This window comes from Pelobates fuscus, chromosome 3, assembly GCF_036172605.1.
Source record: "Pelobates fuscus isolate aPelFus1 chromosome 3, aPelFus1.pri, whole genome shotgun sequence".
Taxonomy (NCBI): Eukaryota; Metazoa; Chordata; class Amphibia; order Anura; family Pelobatidae; genus Pelobates; species Pelobates fuscus.
The window spans coordinates 184895816-184911720 of NC_086319.1; the positions used below are offsets into that span (position 1 = coordinate 184895816).

Here is a 15905-nt window from a genome sequence, read left to right on the forward strand (position 1 = left end):
ATTCACTAAAGTTAGAATTGTAGGGAATTCAAAGTGAATTTCAAATTTCAGGCCACAATAACCAAACTGATAACAAAATCGATTTTTTGAATTCGGTTATTTTGGCCAAAATTGAGAAACTCACTTTAAATTTACTTTGAATACCCAAGAATGCTTACTTTAGTGAATAACCGTAAATATACAAAAAAAATAAACCGAACGTAGTAACCCCTTCAGGACTGACAAGACAAGTCAGGACATTCACAATAAGGGATTTGCCTGACCCTGGACTTAAAAGATTTAATGTGCCATTGAAGAGCTACCTGACACGTACATAATGTTAAGGATTATTCTATTTAATGACCTCACTGATCACCAGACCTTCATTGTTCGTGAATGTCAAACGTGATGACACATTTGCACTCCAAGCCAGTGCACATATGATCAATGCATACCATATGCAACATATGATCAAGGTGACATAATTTGATCTTATTGTGGACTCATGATGGCCTAATACGATCTGCATTAAGGTAAAATTATAGAAATCTATTTATTGTGCCAAAAATGTATAAAATAAATTTGTCTATAGTTTTCCTTTATCAAATGAGATGAGTACAGATAAAACGAATGTGCAGTACAAATACACACAGAGCATTGCTGTGTAGTGACAGGTGAATACTGAATTCCGGTGCATAGGTATAAAACACCCTTATTTGACAGGTTGGCAAAATAAGTAAATAAATACAAAAATAAATTATTTTACTATTAAACATTTGCAAACGATTTAAGAAAAATAATGTACAGATGCTTTTTTTTGGTCTGTAAAAAACATCCTGGCATTTATTTCATGACAAATAACTTGTATACCCACAAAAAGATGTTGCGTCATCCTAAGACAAAAGTAACCCTGTTGAGATCTGAACAGATTTGTTTTTTGATGACAATTTCCCTGTAAGGTATGTATGAAGGCAGACCAAATGTCTGCTAAATATAATAGCTTTAAATATAGGGTTTATTTATTTTCAGAGAGATAACCCTCAAATGGATTTGGATGGGTTTTGGACCATATCACCAAGCAGAGAGGATTATCTGTGTACTGCTAGTTCCTTTTAGTTAGATGCTCTGAACCATTGCCAAATGACTGAAATCTTCATGCCGACCATTTTTTTTTCACTACTTAGTAAAAGCCGCTCTCTGTTTTTAGCAGTGCCCTGCTTGCACTTCAATTTATAGAGCAGCACGGAGCAGATGACACACCAAATACAGACACAGATAAATATAGAAGTGTGTTCATTTTGTTATGTGCTGATATATATTAACGTCACAGAGTTAGGCTGTTTACAACACTCGTGTCTTAAAGAAACATTCAATGATTAGGAATGTTACAGTTGCTAATTGGGTGTCAAAGAGCAAATACTACATATCTTTCACAGTGCACACTGTGCCTGCAAGATATACACAATCTTGAATATGTATGTATTTATATTTAAAATGGTGTATATCTTGCAGGCACATTATGCACTGTGAAATATATATATATATATATATATATATATATATATTGTGATGACATTGCTTGTTTACTTATGTATACATTCTCGGACTATTTAATTAGAGAACCATGATCCACAGTCTAAGGTTTGGGATGTGACGCTGTATCTATCCCTCCCTGCACGTCCAGCATGACATGTTTGTGAAAAGTGTGCCAGGTGCCATTTCTGTGATTTCTAAAGCTAAAGCTGCATTATATATGAAGCACGGGGGGAAATCAAAGAATTTCTATGGGTGAAATACGAAGGGGGAAAAGCTATTGTGCCAAAAAGAATGTGACACAATGCACTCCTCAAAAGAAAAAGATAAATAAAATGAAGGTGGTGATTAGCCTATTATTTAATAAAATTTAAGAAACAACACAGCATACTTCCTCTATGGCATAAGCAATGACTTCTATCACAACTCCCATTTACCATGCTGGTGTTTTATCTTCTGGTTTCGCTGTGCTCTGGCATAAAGGACAACTTGTTGGACCACATCCAGCTGCTCCTGTAGCTGCGGGAAATGGAAGTCTGTGCACTCCTGGCAGACTGTGGCAAAATCTAAACATAAACAAAACAACCGTGTTATAGTAGCATTCACACTAACTCTTGTTACGGCTTAAAATAAATCAATCTTATATTAAAGGCTGCACAGAGTTTACACAAACCACATAAAGGAATAAAAACAACTCTTGCATACATTTCTATGCACATTTAGAACAATATTAAACCCTTGTATTCAAAAGGACACACTAAGCACCAAATCACTACATCTTAATGTACCGTAGCGATTTTGGAGCAGACATACAGACACTAGAGGCACTTCCCCGTGAAGACTTTCAATAGTAGAAAGCTTTTATGTTTGGCACTGTTAAATGACTTGATTGTTTCTCATAGAGAGACACTGGATTAATCTGATTGGTTGTAATTGTATCAAATGTGCTTCTCTATGAAACATAATGGACTGGCCCAAGATCTCCAGTCAGGATGATCTCCGTAGGAGAGGAGCAGCTGGATAAAAGAGGAGTTTAATTTTATTTAACTTTAACAAGGAGGCTTCAATAATCTAGAGAATCAGTTTAACATTAGACAGAAATATGCTTATTTACTATGTTAGAGTGTTCCATTATAAACTGCATCTATATGGTTTTGTTGTTTGAAGCATCACTATAAGCACCATAACAACTTACCATAAGTTAAAAAGTACCCTGGTTCTTGAAAAGTTTATCTTCAAACAACAGCCATTTGTAAAAAGTCTCCCCCCATCCCAAACAAGAAACAAACTTCCTACTTTGCTATCCAGCCTCTATCTAACATCTGCACAACTTGGATGAATAAGCCTCTGTCTCTGCCATTGCTGCCTAAGTGCTGTTTGCAGCTTTGGAGATCACAGGACACAGGGAGATAATGGAAAGTGCTGGTTTCTCCAGGCAATGTGACCTAATTAACTGCGAGCACCTATAGTGTTGGGATTCCCTATGCACTGCAGCAGGTGTTCTCCAACTTTGACTATTTGAAATTATAAAGTTTCACACCCTTCTTTACATAGAGTTGGATTCGTAAAAGATAGAATTATAGAATGTGTCACTAAGCACACATTTAGGTCTGAGTTGTGCTACTGATCATTGTGCATTGCACAAAAGCATTTTGACAGCAACGCATATTCTTAGCAACTTACCTCTCTTGATACCACTGTAAGAATTAATACGATTGTCAACTAAGAGCACCAAACCACAGAGAGATGTGGAGTACAAAGATAGTGCAGTCTGCAATCTGTGTAGCTTGACTCCACTGCGATGATTGCGCTTGTGCTTGCAAAAATCCAGCATATCTGCTCTTAACAATCTCAAATTGTGCATTGTCTTTAATTGAGCACCTACGCAATAAAACAGATACCGATATTAGTCCAACAGTTACTATGTATTCTATATGTAACTCTCTTTTAGGTTTATGCTACTAATAGTTAAATAAAGAAAATAACTACATTTTCCAAAGGATTAACACCCTTGAACATCATTCGAAGGAACTGGCGTTCATTACTTTCAATTCCGAATTATACAATATTATAATCATACCACAACCATATTGGCTTGAATAATAGATGTGTATTATAGAACTTGACGTAGTAGGAAAAACCCTTAAATGATTCTGCCTGTGGTTAACTGTAATTATAGCTCCAATTCCAGAATTTCCTGTTCCTCTTCCTATAATGGCATGACCAATCTAATATATTTATACCTAAATGAATTGTAAAGCTTTCTTCAAGCGGATGATGCTCTTCAAATGTTGGTCGGCTTGCTTCTACAGACTCCTGAAGGCGACTTGGCTGAACTTTAATTTCATCACTATATATATAAAAATATAATTTTCTTGTGAACAAAAGCAAACAATATGTTAAGAGGACGTTCTGGACAACACATATGATTTAGACTTTGGGTTTAGGGGGAAATTAAACTTTAAAGAATGTGCTGTATGGGTAAAGTGTGTGAGCAAAATGATGCCAAAAAATGAGAACTCACTAAGACAAATGTTTGCTCTATTATACTGTAGGCAGACTAGAACCCTCAGTTAGGCTACACGGCTTACTAATACAGCAAAGTATACGTCTTGATATCCATTCACATCCTTGAAAAATGCATGATCTGTAAGAGATTGGTTTTCTAATTGACATATTTCCAATGGTTTCATGTGTTAAATCACTCCTCGTTTACATGATTTATCAAATAAAATTACTGGAAATATGTAAACAGAAAAACAGGCACTTACAACATGAAACTTAAAAGGCAAGACACAAAAAGGCAATTTAAAAAATTTGGAAATGAGAAAAATCATCAGAACTATTAACTGTAGCTGCTCGAACAAGAAGCAGCCAGTCGTCAGAAGCTGTTTCACAGTGTCAGGAGAAAGGCACTAAAGGTTTAGAAGAAAAAAAAAAAAGAAATAAAAGAGAATTTTTTTTATATATATATATATATATATATATATATATATATATATATATATATATATATATATATATATATATATAAATATCCCCCATCCCAAATCTGTCTACTAACCTTATAAAACTGTTGTTGGGATTTTTGAGGTCCTGGTGGAGCTTTATGACCCATTCCTGATATTCCTGCTTTTGGATAGTAGATAGCTGCTTCAGCTCAGTAATCCACTTATTTTCAAGAACCTAGCATAGGAATGATGGCAGTTGCCAAGACAAATGGTATTTAAATATACGTTTCATTCTACATAGAACAAAAGTATTAGTAAACCCTCCCAGCCAGCGTTGACTGAAAGTGCTACCTGATTCTTGGGATAATGTGTAACAAAATAAAAGAACTGTGGCACTTGTTTGCCAGTTTAAATAGTGTGTTGGTTATTAACAATATCAAAATGTAAGGTTAGTCTCTGGTTTCTGACACTATGTACGTATTTGAAATTGGCTAATTATATCTAATGGTTTAGGTTCTCATTATGCAGAAACAGGTAAAAGATAGCAAGATGGATTACCAATCGTTGCAATAGGCAGACTTGAAGAGATGTGTGGCAGAATGGAGAATGATAAAAAGCAAAGCTAAAGCAGAATAGCAAATATCTTAAATCAAGTCACACCAGAGCACTTGAGTCATACTGAACTGAGCAACAGACTAAGAACCACCTGTCACGCCAAGGGTGCATAATTCATTGTTGCACAATAGAATAATGCCATTTAATGTATTTTTGTAGAGCATACATGAATTGGCCACTTGGTAGAGGTCAGATGTCAGAAGGGGTAATGTAAATTGTATAGGTATGTGAACGGGGACAGATGGTTTACAACATGGATTGATCCTTCGATTAATCAAAGGCTCTACAAGGTGTGACATTCTACACTTGAGATTCCTGGATGTCTAGTTCCAATGTAAACTAACTGACTTAAACCATATGGCCTGTACCTCTTAATTGATTAGTTAATTTCATTGATATGTTAATGATCATTAGCTTTGTGTTCAAGTATCATATCCAAAAGAAACATTAATACTTACCTACAGAATAATAATAAGGCCTCGTTTATATTATATTTAGAATGTAACAAGCACAGTCCTCTAATCAAGCCTAAACATGATTTGCATAATAACCATATGACAAGGGATTGTGATGTCCGCTACATTGGGTCACATATCTATGGAATGGAAAAATGGTAACACATTCATAGATGCAATTATTATTTTTGTGGCAAGTACAAAAGAGGAGATAGAAGGAAAACTTTCTATTTGGATTTATGTTGGTCTGGAACACAAGGGGGCCTTATCTCCACCTCTAGGCCAGGCTTGCTAATCCACAGGGTATATATCTAATGATACTGAAATGTGTTTGGACTTGCTTGGGGCCAAAATCTAATTTTGAGTGAGTCACCATCTTCCTTTCCCGGGGACAGAAGCTTTACTTTAAAAAAACCTAAGGAGTAAGTTATTAGGACTTCTGTTATTTTATCCCGTTTGTGTTTATCTGTTGTTGGTGTAAATAATTTGATTGTCATCTATATTTTTGTATGCACTGTGACAATTTTTTGCTTATAATAAATATTTCTTTATTAAATTCTGCCTTTGTCTGGTAAAGAATCACGTTACCTTAAGAGACTAATTATTGTTTTGAAATTGCTTTTGTGGGTTGATATTGTGCTAAGTTGTATTTGGTGGGTGTTTATTATTAAGTTACCTGGGGGACCAAGGAACCACATTTATAAATTGTCTTGGTGGTGGCAGCATTAAAATAGTAATATTTATATTATTATGCTTAAGTGTGAGTGGTGTTAAGGGGGATTTTTATCATTATTTCCAGTCTAGTGCAGACAAATAGTGAACTTTAATACTTTCACCAACACAACTACATCATGCACACTCTTGGAGTAGGGTGCGTTTGTGACACCAACAAAGTGCAAGAAGTCTTGTTTAAATAGATAATTTCCCAAATGTACGATAATTGCTATCAAGTGTGTCAGTGGGTAGAAGCTATCATGGAAAGCACTGCACCATCAGAGGACATAATCAGTGAGTGTGGAAAAAATTATGCACTTTAAAGTGCATCATCAAAACTGAGGTGGGATGTAGTATGGTTGCCAAATTATGCTAGTCCAATAAACAAGCTGGATTAACCATACAACAATTTAAGCAACATAACCACTGGAACCCACTGTAATGCAAAGAGTGCCCTGGCGCCCTCCCAGAGTAAATTGTCAAATAGTTTTAGAACAGTTTGACAAGTTACCGGGCTTCTCAGGCACCTGGTCTGCATCTTGCTTCTTTTGACGAATGTCTTCATGGAGATAAGCAAGTCTGGTACAGGACTGCACTCGTTGGCTGAGAGCACTTAGATGACACTCAGCCAGTGAGAGCCGACCTACACAGAACTACTTAGCTCAGTGGAGCAAAGCAGATTCTCCTGCAAGGACAATCTGAAAGCAAAGGTGCAGCTGAGGGCATCCAGTAGGACCCAGGTAAGTTGTCAAACCGTACTAAAATGGTTTGACAAATTACTCTGGGAAGGTGCCAGTGCTCCCACCAGGCAGCAGGCTGTTCCAGTTATGGTGATTGGAGTGTTGCTTTAATCATTTTTAATACTGTAATATGAGAAATTGTCTCAAGCACTTACTGTTTGTGAAAACAAATCAATTCCATGACAGGCATCCATACTCAAAGCAGCACTGTCATGCCGAACTTACCTTTCTTTAATTGATTCCTCTTCTTTCCCTCTCTCAGGGTCTGTTCTTCTTTTCTTCCTGTCTGCTTTAGGTTTCTTTAAAACACAAGACAAAGTAGGGACTACTTTGTCTTATGGAGGTTTTCTACGCTTGACCAGTTTTGACCCACTTCTCACAGTCAAAGGAATTTTCCTTTCACTATTCCCCAGGGTCCTGTCATATAGTTAGGACGTCGGCGAAACTACCGAATTCCGTCCTAACAAAATGAACAGTTTGTTCATTCGTGTTAGAATGGCATTCGGTAGTTTCTGTTCATATCGGAATTTCATTTGAATGAATGAAACTCCGATCCTATTCGTGACGCTTAGTAAATAGCTCCCTATTTCCCACGGTATTAGCGAGATATTTACCAAAAGGCTGAAAGACCTAAATTGGTCGTTCAGCCAAATGTACTAATACTAAGTTAAAGTTACTCAGTATTAGTAATTAATGAGCGGCGGGTGGGGGCCCCAAGATGAAAAGGCGGAGGGAGGAAATATTGTGCCGTCCCCCCAGCCCCCACAAGTGTGTGGTGGGTGGGAGCTCTAAATGTAAAAAAAAAAAAAAAAAAAAAAACACATGGGGGGGCATTAATAGGGGACCCCAAGCCCCTAGTCTCCCCCCCCCCTCGCCATGAAAATAAATTTCTACCTTCCCCCTCACCCTAAAAATAGTCTAGGGGTCTTTGTTTGTTCGTTTGAAATTTCTTTTCATTCGTTTTTCTGACGAATGAATGAATAGTCGACTATCCCATCTGAATGTCGAACTTGGCATGCGCAGGAATTTCACAGTGCTATCTAGTGTGGGCAAAAGACGTGTCCCACATGGACTTCATCTACCCACACAAAGATGGTGGTGCCCAGGACCTAAGTCCGGACAGAAAATAAACATTAAATATAGATAATTTGGGGGCGACCAGGGGGCTATTAGATGTATGAGAGTTGGGAGGGGGGTTAAAAGAAAAAATGGATGCGGCCACAACAGTGCCGATTTAATATCTTGCTAAGTGTTACAACAGAAGCTGTTTAAGAACAAAGTGAAATTCATGCTGTGTTTGTTGCCCGTAAATGTTTCTAGCAAAAGTCCAAAAGGACTCACTGTCCTAGGTATTTCGGTTGTGTTTGACTGCTTTCTAATGTTTGAGGACATTTCTGGTAAATGCATGCATACATGAAAGATAGAACACCCTTCTTTGTCCATGAACAGGACTTAATGAATGGATTGCAACTTGACTGCGTTGACAGCCATGACCTCAGCTTTCTAGTTTAAAAGTCTACCAAAGTTTGTATGTCTGAAGAAGTGAGACACCTCCATTAATTATTTAATAATGCCAAACAAGTTTGATTTTTTTTCCTTTACCACTAACTCAAACAGTAGTAATCTACAAACACTGAGCAAAGAATCACCTGCTGAGATTCAAAATGCTGGGCTGCCACAGAATTCACATCCTGATCACTTAGCGACTTGCCTAATTCTTGCATCACCATATCCATCTCTGCTCCCTGTCTGTGGACAAAACACATTTTTATTATATAAAATACAGAGAAGTATCTTTAAAAGTGCAATTTCAATTATGACTAAATTACAATTTTCTCTAATGTGAAAGTTCTTCCTTCAAGACTTAGAAATAAATGCATAATGCGTAAAAAATTAAATGCGTAGAAAGAGTTCCATTTCAATCACAAAAAATAGGTTACCGTAATTGCAATTGTGATTGGTTTTAAGATGGATGGAGAAGCATTTTTGTAATACATCTTAATGAGATGCCTGTGATTGGATAGAGACAGAAAGTCTGAGCTGGGGAAGAAAGGGGGGGGGGGGAGGGGTGGGCGGGCATATTTTCATTGGGTTATATCTACTAGATTTTTTATTTTACTAATGGAGTGTTCTTTTAATGACAATCGTCAATACCTTTCTCGCAGTTTCTTCATCTCTACATCCCTTTCACCTAATAGCTCAGATATGCTCACAAAGTAATTGTGCTCAAGGTTCAAGAGGGTTTCTGAAGCTGGGGAGTGGATCAGATCATGGTAAATATCAGCAAAATCTTCATCTCTGTTTGGTTCTTCTGGTCGGGCATGTTCAAGAGTAGTCTATGGAGCAAAAATAAGAAGCTTAAAATGGGTTAGTGAACCAAGGGTCCATGCTACTTAATGTGTTTATTTATCTATGACATTTGTTCAGCAATAACAGTTCTTGAATAAGTTAAAGGGACACTATAGTCACCAGAACAACTACAGCTTATTGAATTTGTTCTGGTGAGTAGAATCATTACCTTCAGGCTTTTTGCTGTAAGCACTGTCTTTTCAGAGAAAATGCAGTGTTTACATTACAGCCTAGTGATAACTTCACTGGCCACTCCTTAGATAGCTGTTAGAGATCCTTCCTGGGTCATGGCTGCCTAAAATGCATCCAAACATTCAGTGTCTTCTCACTCTGCATGCAGACACTGAACTTTCCTCATAGAGATTCATTGATTAAATTCATCTCTATGAGGAGATGCTGATTGGCCAGGGCTGTGTTTGACTCATGCTGGCTCTGCCCCTGCTGGATTTGCCTCCTTGTCAGTCTCAGCCAATCCTATGGAGACGCACTGTGATTGGATTAGGCTACCACTTCTGATGATGTCAGCAGACAGCTTGTTTTTCTGAGACAAACAGCATGCAGAGTTACAGCTTCAGGCTTGAATACAGTAAGAATTTGCTATATTTATGGAGGCATGAGGGGCCCAGGGGGGCTAGATGGTGGTTTTAACACTATAGGGTCAGGATTACATGTTTGTGTTCCTGACCCTATAGTGATTCTTTAAATATTTTAAGAGCAGTAAGCATTTCAAACACATCAGCTGGACTTTATTTTCTTTTTTTTTGTCAATCTGTATTTTATTGAGGCATGGTAGTTGGGATACAGAATAGAGAGAGGGAAATGTGTATTTAGAATACAATATAGGGTACGCTAACAATGGTAACTAACATTTCCTTAGTATTCGTGCCTCTTTTTTATATATTATGGTTTAACGTCTACAGGCAAGCAAAACAGTAAATAGTATTAGCAGAATCAAGCAGGGTCTCGGCTAGTCAGTATTAGTGAGTGTTTCAGTCATTTAGTTTCAGTAGCTGAAGGGTGATATAGTTATTCGCTTTCAGGCAAGAAACGGTCGTTCTAATGCTATGGTCAGTCGCTTTAGTGCTCTCGTTAGTCACAGAAATAGTAATTTTTGTCGTGTTAACATTTGTCGCTTTAACATTTGTCGCTTTAACATTTGTCGCTTTAACATTTGTCGCTTTAACATTTGTCGCTTTAACATTTGTCGCTTTAACATGTGTCGCTTTAACATGTGTCGCTTTAACATGTGTCGCTGTAACATGTGTTGCTTTAACATTTGTCGCTTCAATATTTGTCGCTTTTACATTTGTCGCTTTAACATTTGTCGCTTTGTCCTTAGTCGCTTTAACATGTGTCGCTGTAGCATGTGTCGCTTTAACATGTGTCGCTGTAACATGTGTCGCTCTAACATGTGTCGCTCTAACATTTGTCGCTCTAACATTTGTCGCTCTAACATTTGTCGCTCTAACATTTGTCGCTCTAACATTTGTCGCTCTAACATTTGTCGCTCTAACATTTGTCGCTCTAACATTTGTCGCTCTAACATTTGTCGCTCTAACATTTGTCGCTCTAACATTTGTCGCTCTAACATTTGTCGTATTATCATCAAACTTTTTAGTAGTATCAGAGCTTAAAATAAAATAATAATAACAAAGTTATACGAGTAGGCAAAATGGGAGGCATATGCACAAGTGGGAGTCCAGCAAGGAGAGTCCATGGGGGTCATTCAGGCAAGAGCACTGCGGCTATCAGCTAAAAGTGGTGATGGTGGGGCCGCCAGTTAGTGGGGTCTGTTCAGCCAATACCTCTGCTGGGCATGGTGGGGAAGTTGGCACCGTCGTTAAGAATGAGCCACCGGGGTACGGCATGGTGCGAGTTGGCGTCGGCCGTCGGCCGGCCCCAGGTCATTATGAAGGCCTTCACCAGTGTCCCACCGACTCGGTTGCTCGGAGAGGCCGGGTCGCCCCTTCGTCGGGCGCCATGCGGGGCTCGGGTGTTCTGCCGCCGCCAGCGGTGGGCGAGCCTCCGGCGGTGTGGTTGGTGTCTTGGAGTCGGACTCCATGCGGTCTTCAGCCTGGGAAGGCGTTGTAGATGGCCTATGGTAGAGGCTTCTGGTAAGTGAGTGAGTAGTCGGGCGGTTTGTCGCAGTGTGATAGTACCTCGCCCCTGCTGTTGCGGGTGAAGCTTTGGGCCTTGAGGTGAGACTTTGGGCCTGACTGGGACACTGCTGGCTGAGTTAGGCCTATTGGTTCGAGTTTGAGGCACCTTTGGCTTGTGGGGTCGTGGTTGGCCCTTCTCGCCGTCCGCCTTAGCCTGGCGTGTGTCATGCCACCGCCATGTATGAGGTCTGTGAGTGAGAGGTTGCTCGCTGAATCGCCGTGAATCAGGCCATCGGTGGTGCGAGGCCTCGGCCCTCAGGAGGGTCTGGGCTGGACGGGACATTAGTACCTCCAGTTTGCGCCAAAAGATTTGGAAAATTCTGTCCATTCTCGCCTCATATCCCAGCTCGCTCCGTGCCTCCTCAGGCTTCCACGTGGCCGGCGTTCCCCCAGCTATCTTGCTGCTGGTATGGGCTCCCGTATATGGGTTTGGTTTAGCCCCATGCTGTGTGCGGTGGACCGGGATATCCCCCCCGGACCCGTGGGGGGGGAACGGGACTTTGTGAGGACCCGTTAGTAGGGGAGGAGAGGGACGGGAGATGGGCCGATTCTCCCGCCCGCAGCCCCTGCTAGGCCGCAGCTGTTCCACCTGGCTTTTTCCTATCAGCGTTTCGGCTTTCCGCTTCGGGACTTTCCAGCCGTAGTCTGCGGCAGATGGGTACCCGTTTGGAGCATGATGTGAGCGGCAGGAGTCCCAGCAAATCGCTTGACAGTGTAGGTTAGTAGGGAGCTCCTGCATGCTGCGACCGTCCGCCATGCTGGTCAAGCCCCGCCCCCGACTTTATTTTCTAATTCAGAAATTATTTTGATAATGTAATAATGATTTTAAGTAGAATAAATGGAAAATTGCCTACAAAATGTAATGTGTTTTAAACAAAAATAAAACAAAAGAGATGGAACTATTTTTACAGTTTTCAATGCTCTCTTAGTAGTCAGACTACTGATTATTTAATTTAAGCACAAACACATGAATTAATTAAATTTGATCTCAACTAGCATCAGCGATAAGCCTATTATAATTCGACATTAAAATGACTGCATGTTTTAACAATCCTCTTTTTCATCTGTAATTAGGGAACTAGAAATTATTTGCTGGAAAACTGAATGTGATGAGAGATGAATGATCATTAAAAGTTAAAAGATTGGGGGAGGAGCCAGCGCCGGCACGAGCTGGATGCATATCGAGGCAGCTCTGCACGCCAGACCTGATAAACCAGCTTATTTACCAACACCGGCCCCACCACTGGGCTCAGAAAAGACAGCCGGATTCCCATTGCAATGGGAAAGAAAAATAATAAACAGCGACCAAACCCGGGCTCGGGTTCCCGAGATATCGGGATTTTTATGCACACTACCCCGCGGCCTGAACCAGTCAAGATGGCGCCCACTGAGGCCTATACCTCACTGTCCTTGGACGAAGACAGCATTACAGCTGACCTCTGCCCTGTACCCAGGCGGCATACAGTGCCACCAACACTATCAAAGTCAGAGGACACTGCTCCTTCCACAAAAGCTGCCATCAATGCTCTAATGAAAGAGATCAAGGCCATGTTCAATGTGGACATGGCCCCAGTCCGCGAAGCACTGTCCACGCTCACGACCCGCATGCAGGCTATGGATGAAAGCATGGAGGGCTTTGAAGCTCGCACAGTCCGCTACTGATGCTGCTATAGGAGCAGTACAGAAACAAAGCTCTTACCAACAAGAACAGATAGCTAGCATGAAAGACCGGACCAGGGCACGTAACTTGAGAATACAGGGAGTGCCAGAGACAGTTTCGGGATCTGAACTACCCCACTACTGCCGGAGATTACTTGCCACGCTACTAATACCCAAGCATGACTCCTGCTACAGACCCACTAAAGCAACTAACTCGGCCCAAGAAACACGCTGCTGAAACTTGTACGAGACTCTGACCGTGGGGTAATTATGGGGGCAGTCAGGGGCTCTCCCACGATTTCTTTCGAAGGGGCACAGCTGGAATTTTACCAGGACATTTCTAGGCACACCCTAGAGAGATATATATATATATATATATATATTTCATATTTTTATTTATATATATAGTTCAAGTAGAGATTGTAGCTGTATTAGTCCAGTGATGCAGATGTAAAAAAACTGATAAAATTCGAATCTTGTAATACCTTTTTTATTGGACTAACACAATTTTTTAATGACAAGCTTTCGGGAGAACCTCCTTTGAAAAAATGACAAGTGTATATGTTACTACAATATTTTCTAAGCAGGTTTCTAAGCATCATGGATTAAAATTGTCCTAAATTTAACACTTCCCCTTTTAGTAATGGCGAGGACTCATGAATTGTTTTGAAATATTCTCAGTCTAGTATATTATTATATTTTATGCTCACCTCTGTGTATGCTTTCATCCAGGAATTGGCCAAATGCTCGACATCCACTGTTGACAATTTCAGGCATTCTAGTGCTTGTTCTGCTTCTCTGTCAAAGTCTCGGATGGTTTCTTCCTCAACAAACTGGCAGAGAGATTTTTTTAGATCTAATAACAAAAAAAATGATTTTTTAATTTGTTTTGTTTACAAAGTATTGATAGAAGTATGAATTAGATTATACTGACTGACAAACAAGAGAGAAGGATTCCAGGGGTTAAACAGTTTAGCAATAGTTTTATCGTAATTTCGGCAGTGGCACTCAACATTTCTGCCTCTTGGTTCATGTTTCTCTCTCCTTATAGGCTGAGAGCATCCGTTGACACTCCTGCGCCATAACTTATATGGGGGAGGGAGTGCTCCTTTAATAGTTATGTGTGGAATGAGAATGAAGCTGAGTATTTCAAGGATAAAAATATTGAAAGTAGAAGCAAATCATGACTTAGTTTGTTACTGTTTTTATTTTAATATTAATAATTACATTATTTATTATGTATGGCTTTTGGTCCAAAGACTACACTGTGTGCTTAATGCATGTTTTTAAATTTAACCAATTTAGAAAAAGTATAATAGTCACTATATAAACATAACATTATGCACCTTGAGACGATCATGTCAAAAATTGGTCAGCACAGTAAATACGCTTACAGTCATAATGCTGGCAAAGAATCAGGGGACATGTAGTCTACAACATCTGGAGTGCCAAAAGGTGACAAACCCTGATCTAGAAACTGCACAGTTTTGTAAATTTTACTTTGCAAACGGTTTTAATTTTGCTGATGTTTGTTTGTTTTTTTTGTTCCGGGGATTCGTGCAATTATCAGCAATCCTATATAAATGATCAAGATTCTGTTGCGGTCTGCTTCTGAAAAATAGCTAAAAAGGTTTTAAGCTATTTTCTATTTATATGCCTTTTATTACATTTATGTATTACTCCAGAATTCCTTAGAAAATAAACCACTACTAGAATGCAAAAAAATATTAATTTGACAAGGCTATTTATTAAAGTGAGAATTCAAAACCTAGACGGTGACTAGAGAACTATAGTGTTAGGACAATGTACAAATTTGCATTTCTAATGCTATAAGGTCAAAGTAGCTGAACCAGAAGCACAGCTGAATATTTTTCTGGTTTGGCTATTTTGATCTTAAATTTTAAATTCACTTTGAATTCTCACTTTTTGAGAAACTGCAATGTTTATATTAAAGTGTTAAGAATGTAACTAGTGGCTGTTTACCATACAGCCACTAGAGGTGCTTCCTTGAATTTCACAGATTAAGTTGGAGGAGGCAGACCGTGACCAAGTGCTAAGGCACCTCGGTGCTGGAATCGGGTAAGTGAAAAGATGGCCAGAGGTACACTGTATAAGGGATAGATCTTTGTATTCCAAACACTAAAAAATGTTTCTTTAAGTGAATAACCCTGTCAATGTTGATGACAAAAATATGCATTTCAATTTAATAAAGAACTTTCATGTTTATCTTTTTTTTTTTGTGGATTTATTGCACTAAACATAATTGCTATACATGGCACAGTATAAGCAAATAGACTACAGAAGAAGTGTATATATAAACATTACTTAGAATGATCAAAAAATAAGTTTTGGGTTCTTTTTTTACAGAAAACGACTCTCTGGGGAGGGGGTTGAATTAAGTGCACACTAAAGACACGGTTTGTTTCCATCTGAATAAAAAATTACACAGCATCAAATCACTTAAATGCATGGAACGTTTGACAAGTCTTCTTTTAAATTCCAATTGTATTACAGAGTCCAAACACTAGAGGGCATTCAAACTCAGCTTTTCATAATGCCACTTGAGAAAAGGCAGCTAGGTCTATATTTTTATTCATTTAATCATTTTCCAAAGTACCCCAACTATGACTCCATAAGAATTAATTATGGGGCAGTGTCATCAACCTATCTCTCCCCCCCCCCCTTTTTTTTTTGCTGTGAGTATTTGCTCTATACCTTTCACAATGAGACCCTAAGAGTTTCCCATTTGTG

At 39.1% G+C, this 15905-nt stretch overlaps 1 protein-coding gene across 2 annotated transcripts in view; it reads right to left on the minus strand.

The window, feature by feature from the left end:
* The window catches only part of FERRY3 (FERRY endosomal RAB5 effector complex subunit 3), an 85864-nt gene that overhangs the window by 43658 nt on the left and 26301 nt on the right, over positions 1 to 15905 (minus strand). For both annotated transcript variants that reach the window (XM_063445386.1, XM_063445387.1), the window contains exons 4-10: positions 13865 to 14010; positions 9142 to 9323; positions 8637 to 8736; positions 4577 to 4698; positions 3756 to 3862; positions 3196 to 3393; positions 1950 to 2078 (exon numbers count right to left, since the gene is read on the minus strand). In XM_063445386.1, the coding sequence (XP_063301456.1) occupies positions 1950 to 2078; positions 3196 to 3393; positions 3756 to 3862; positions 4577 to 4698; positions 8637 to 8736; positions 9142 to 9323; positions 13865 to 14010 (984 nt within the window). The remainder of the gene's footprint in view (positions 1 to 1949; positions 2079 to 3195; positions 3394 to 3755; positions 3863 to 4576; positions 4699 to 8636; positions 8737 to 9141; positions 9324 to 13864; positions 14011 to 15905) is intronic.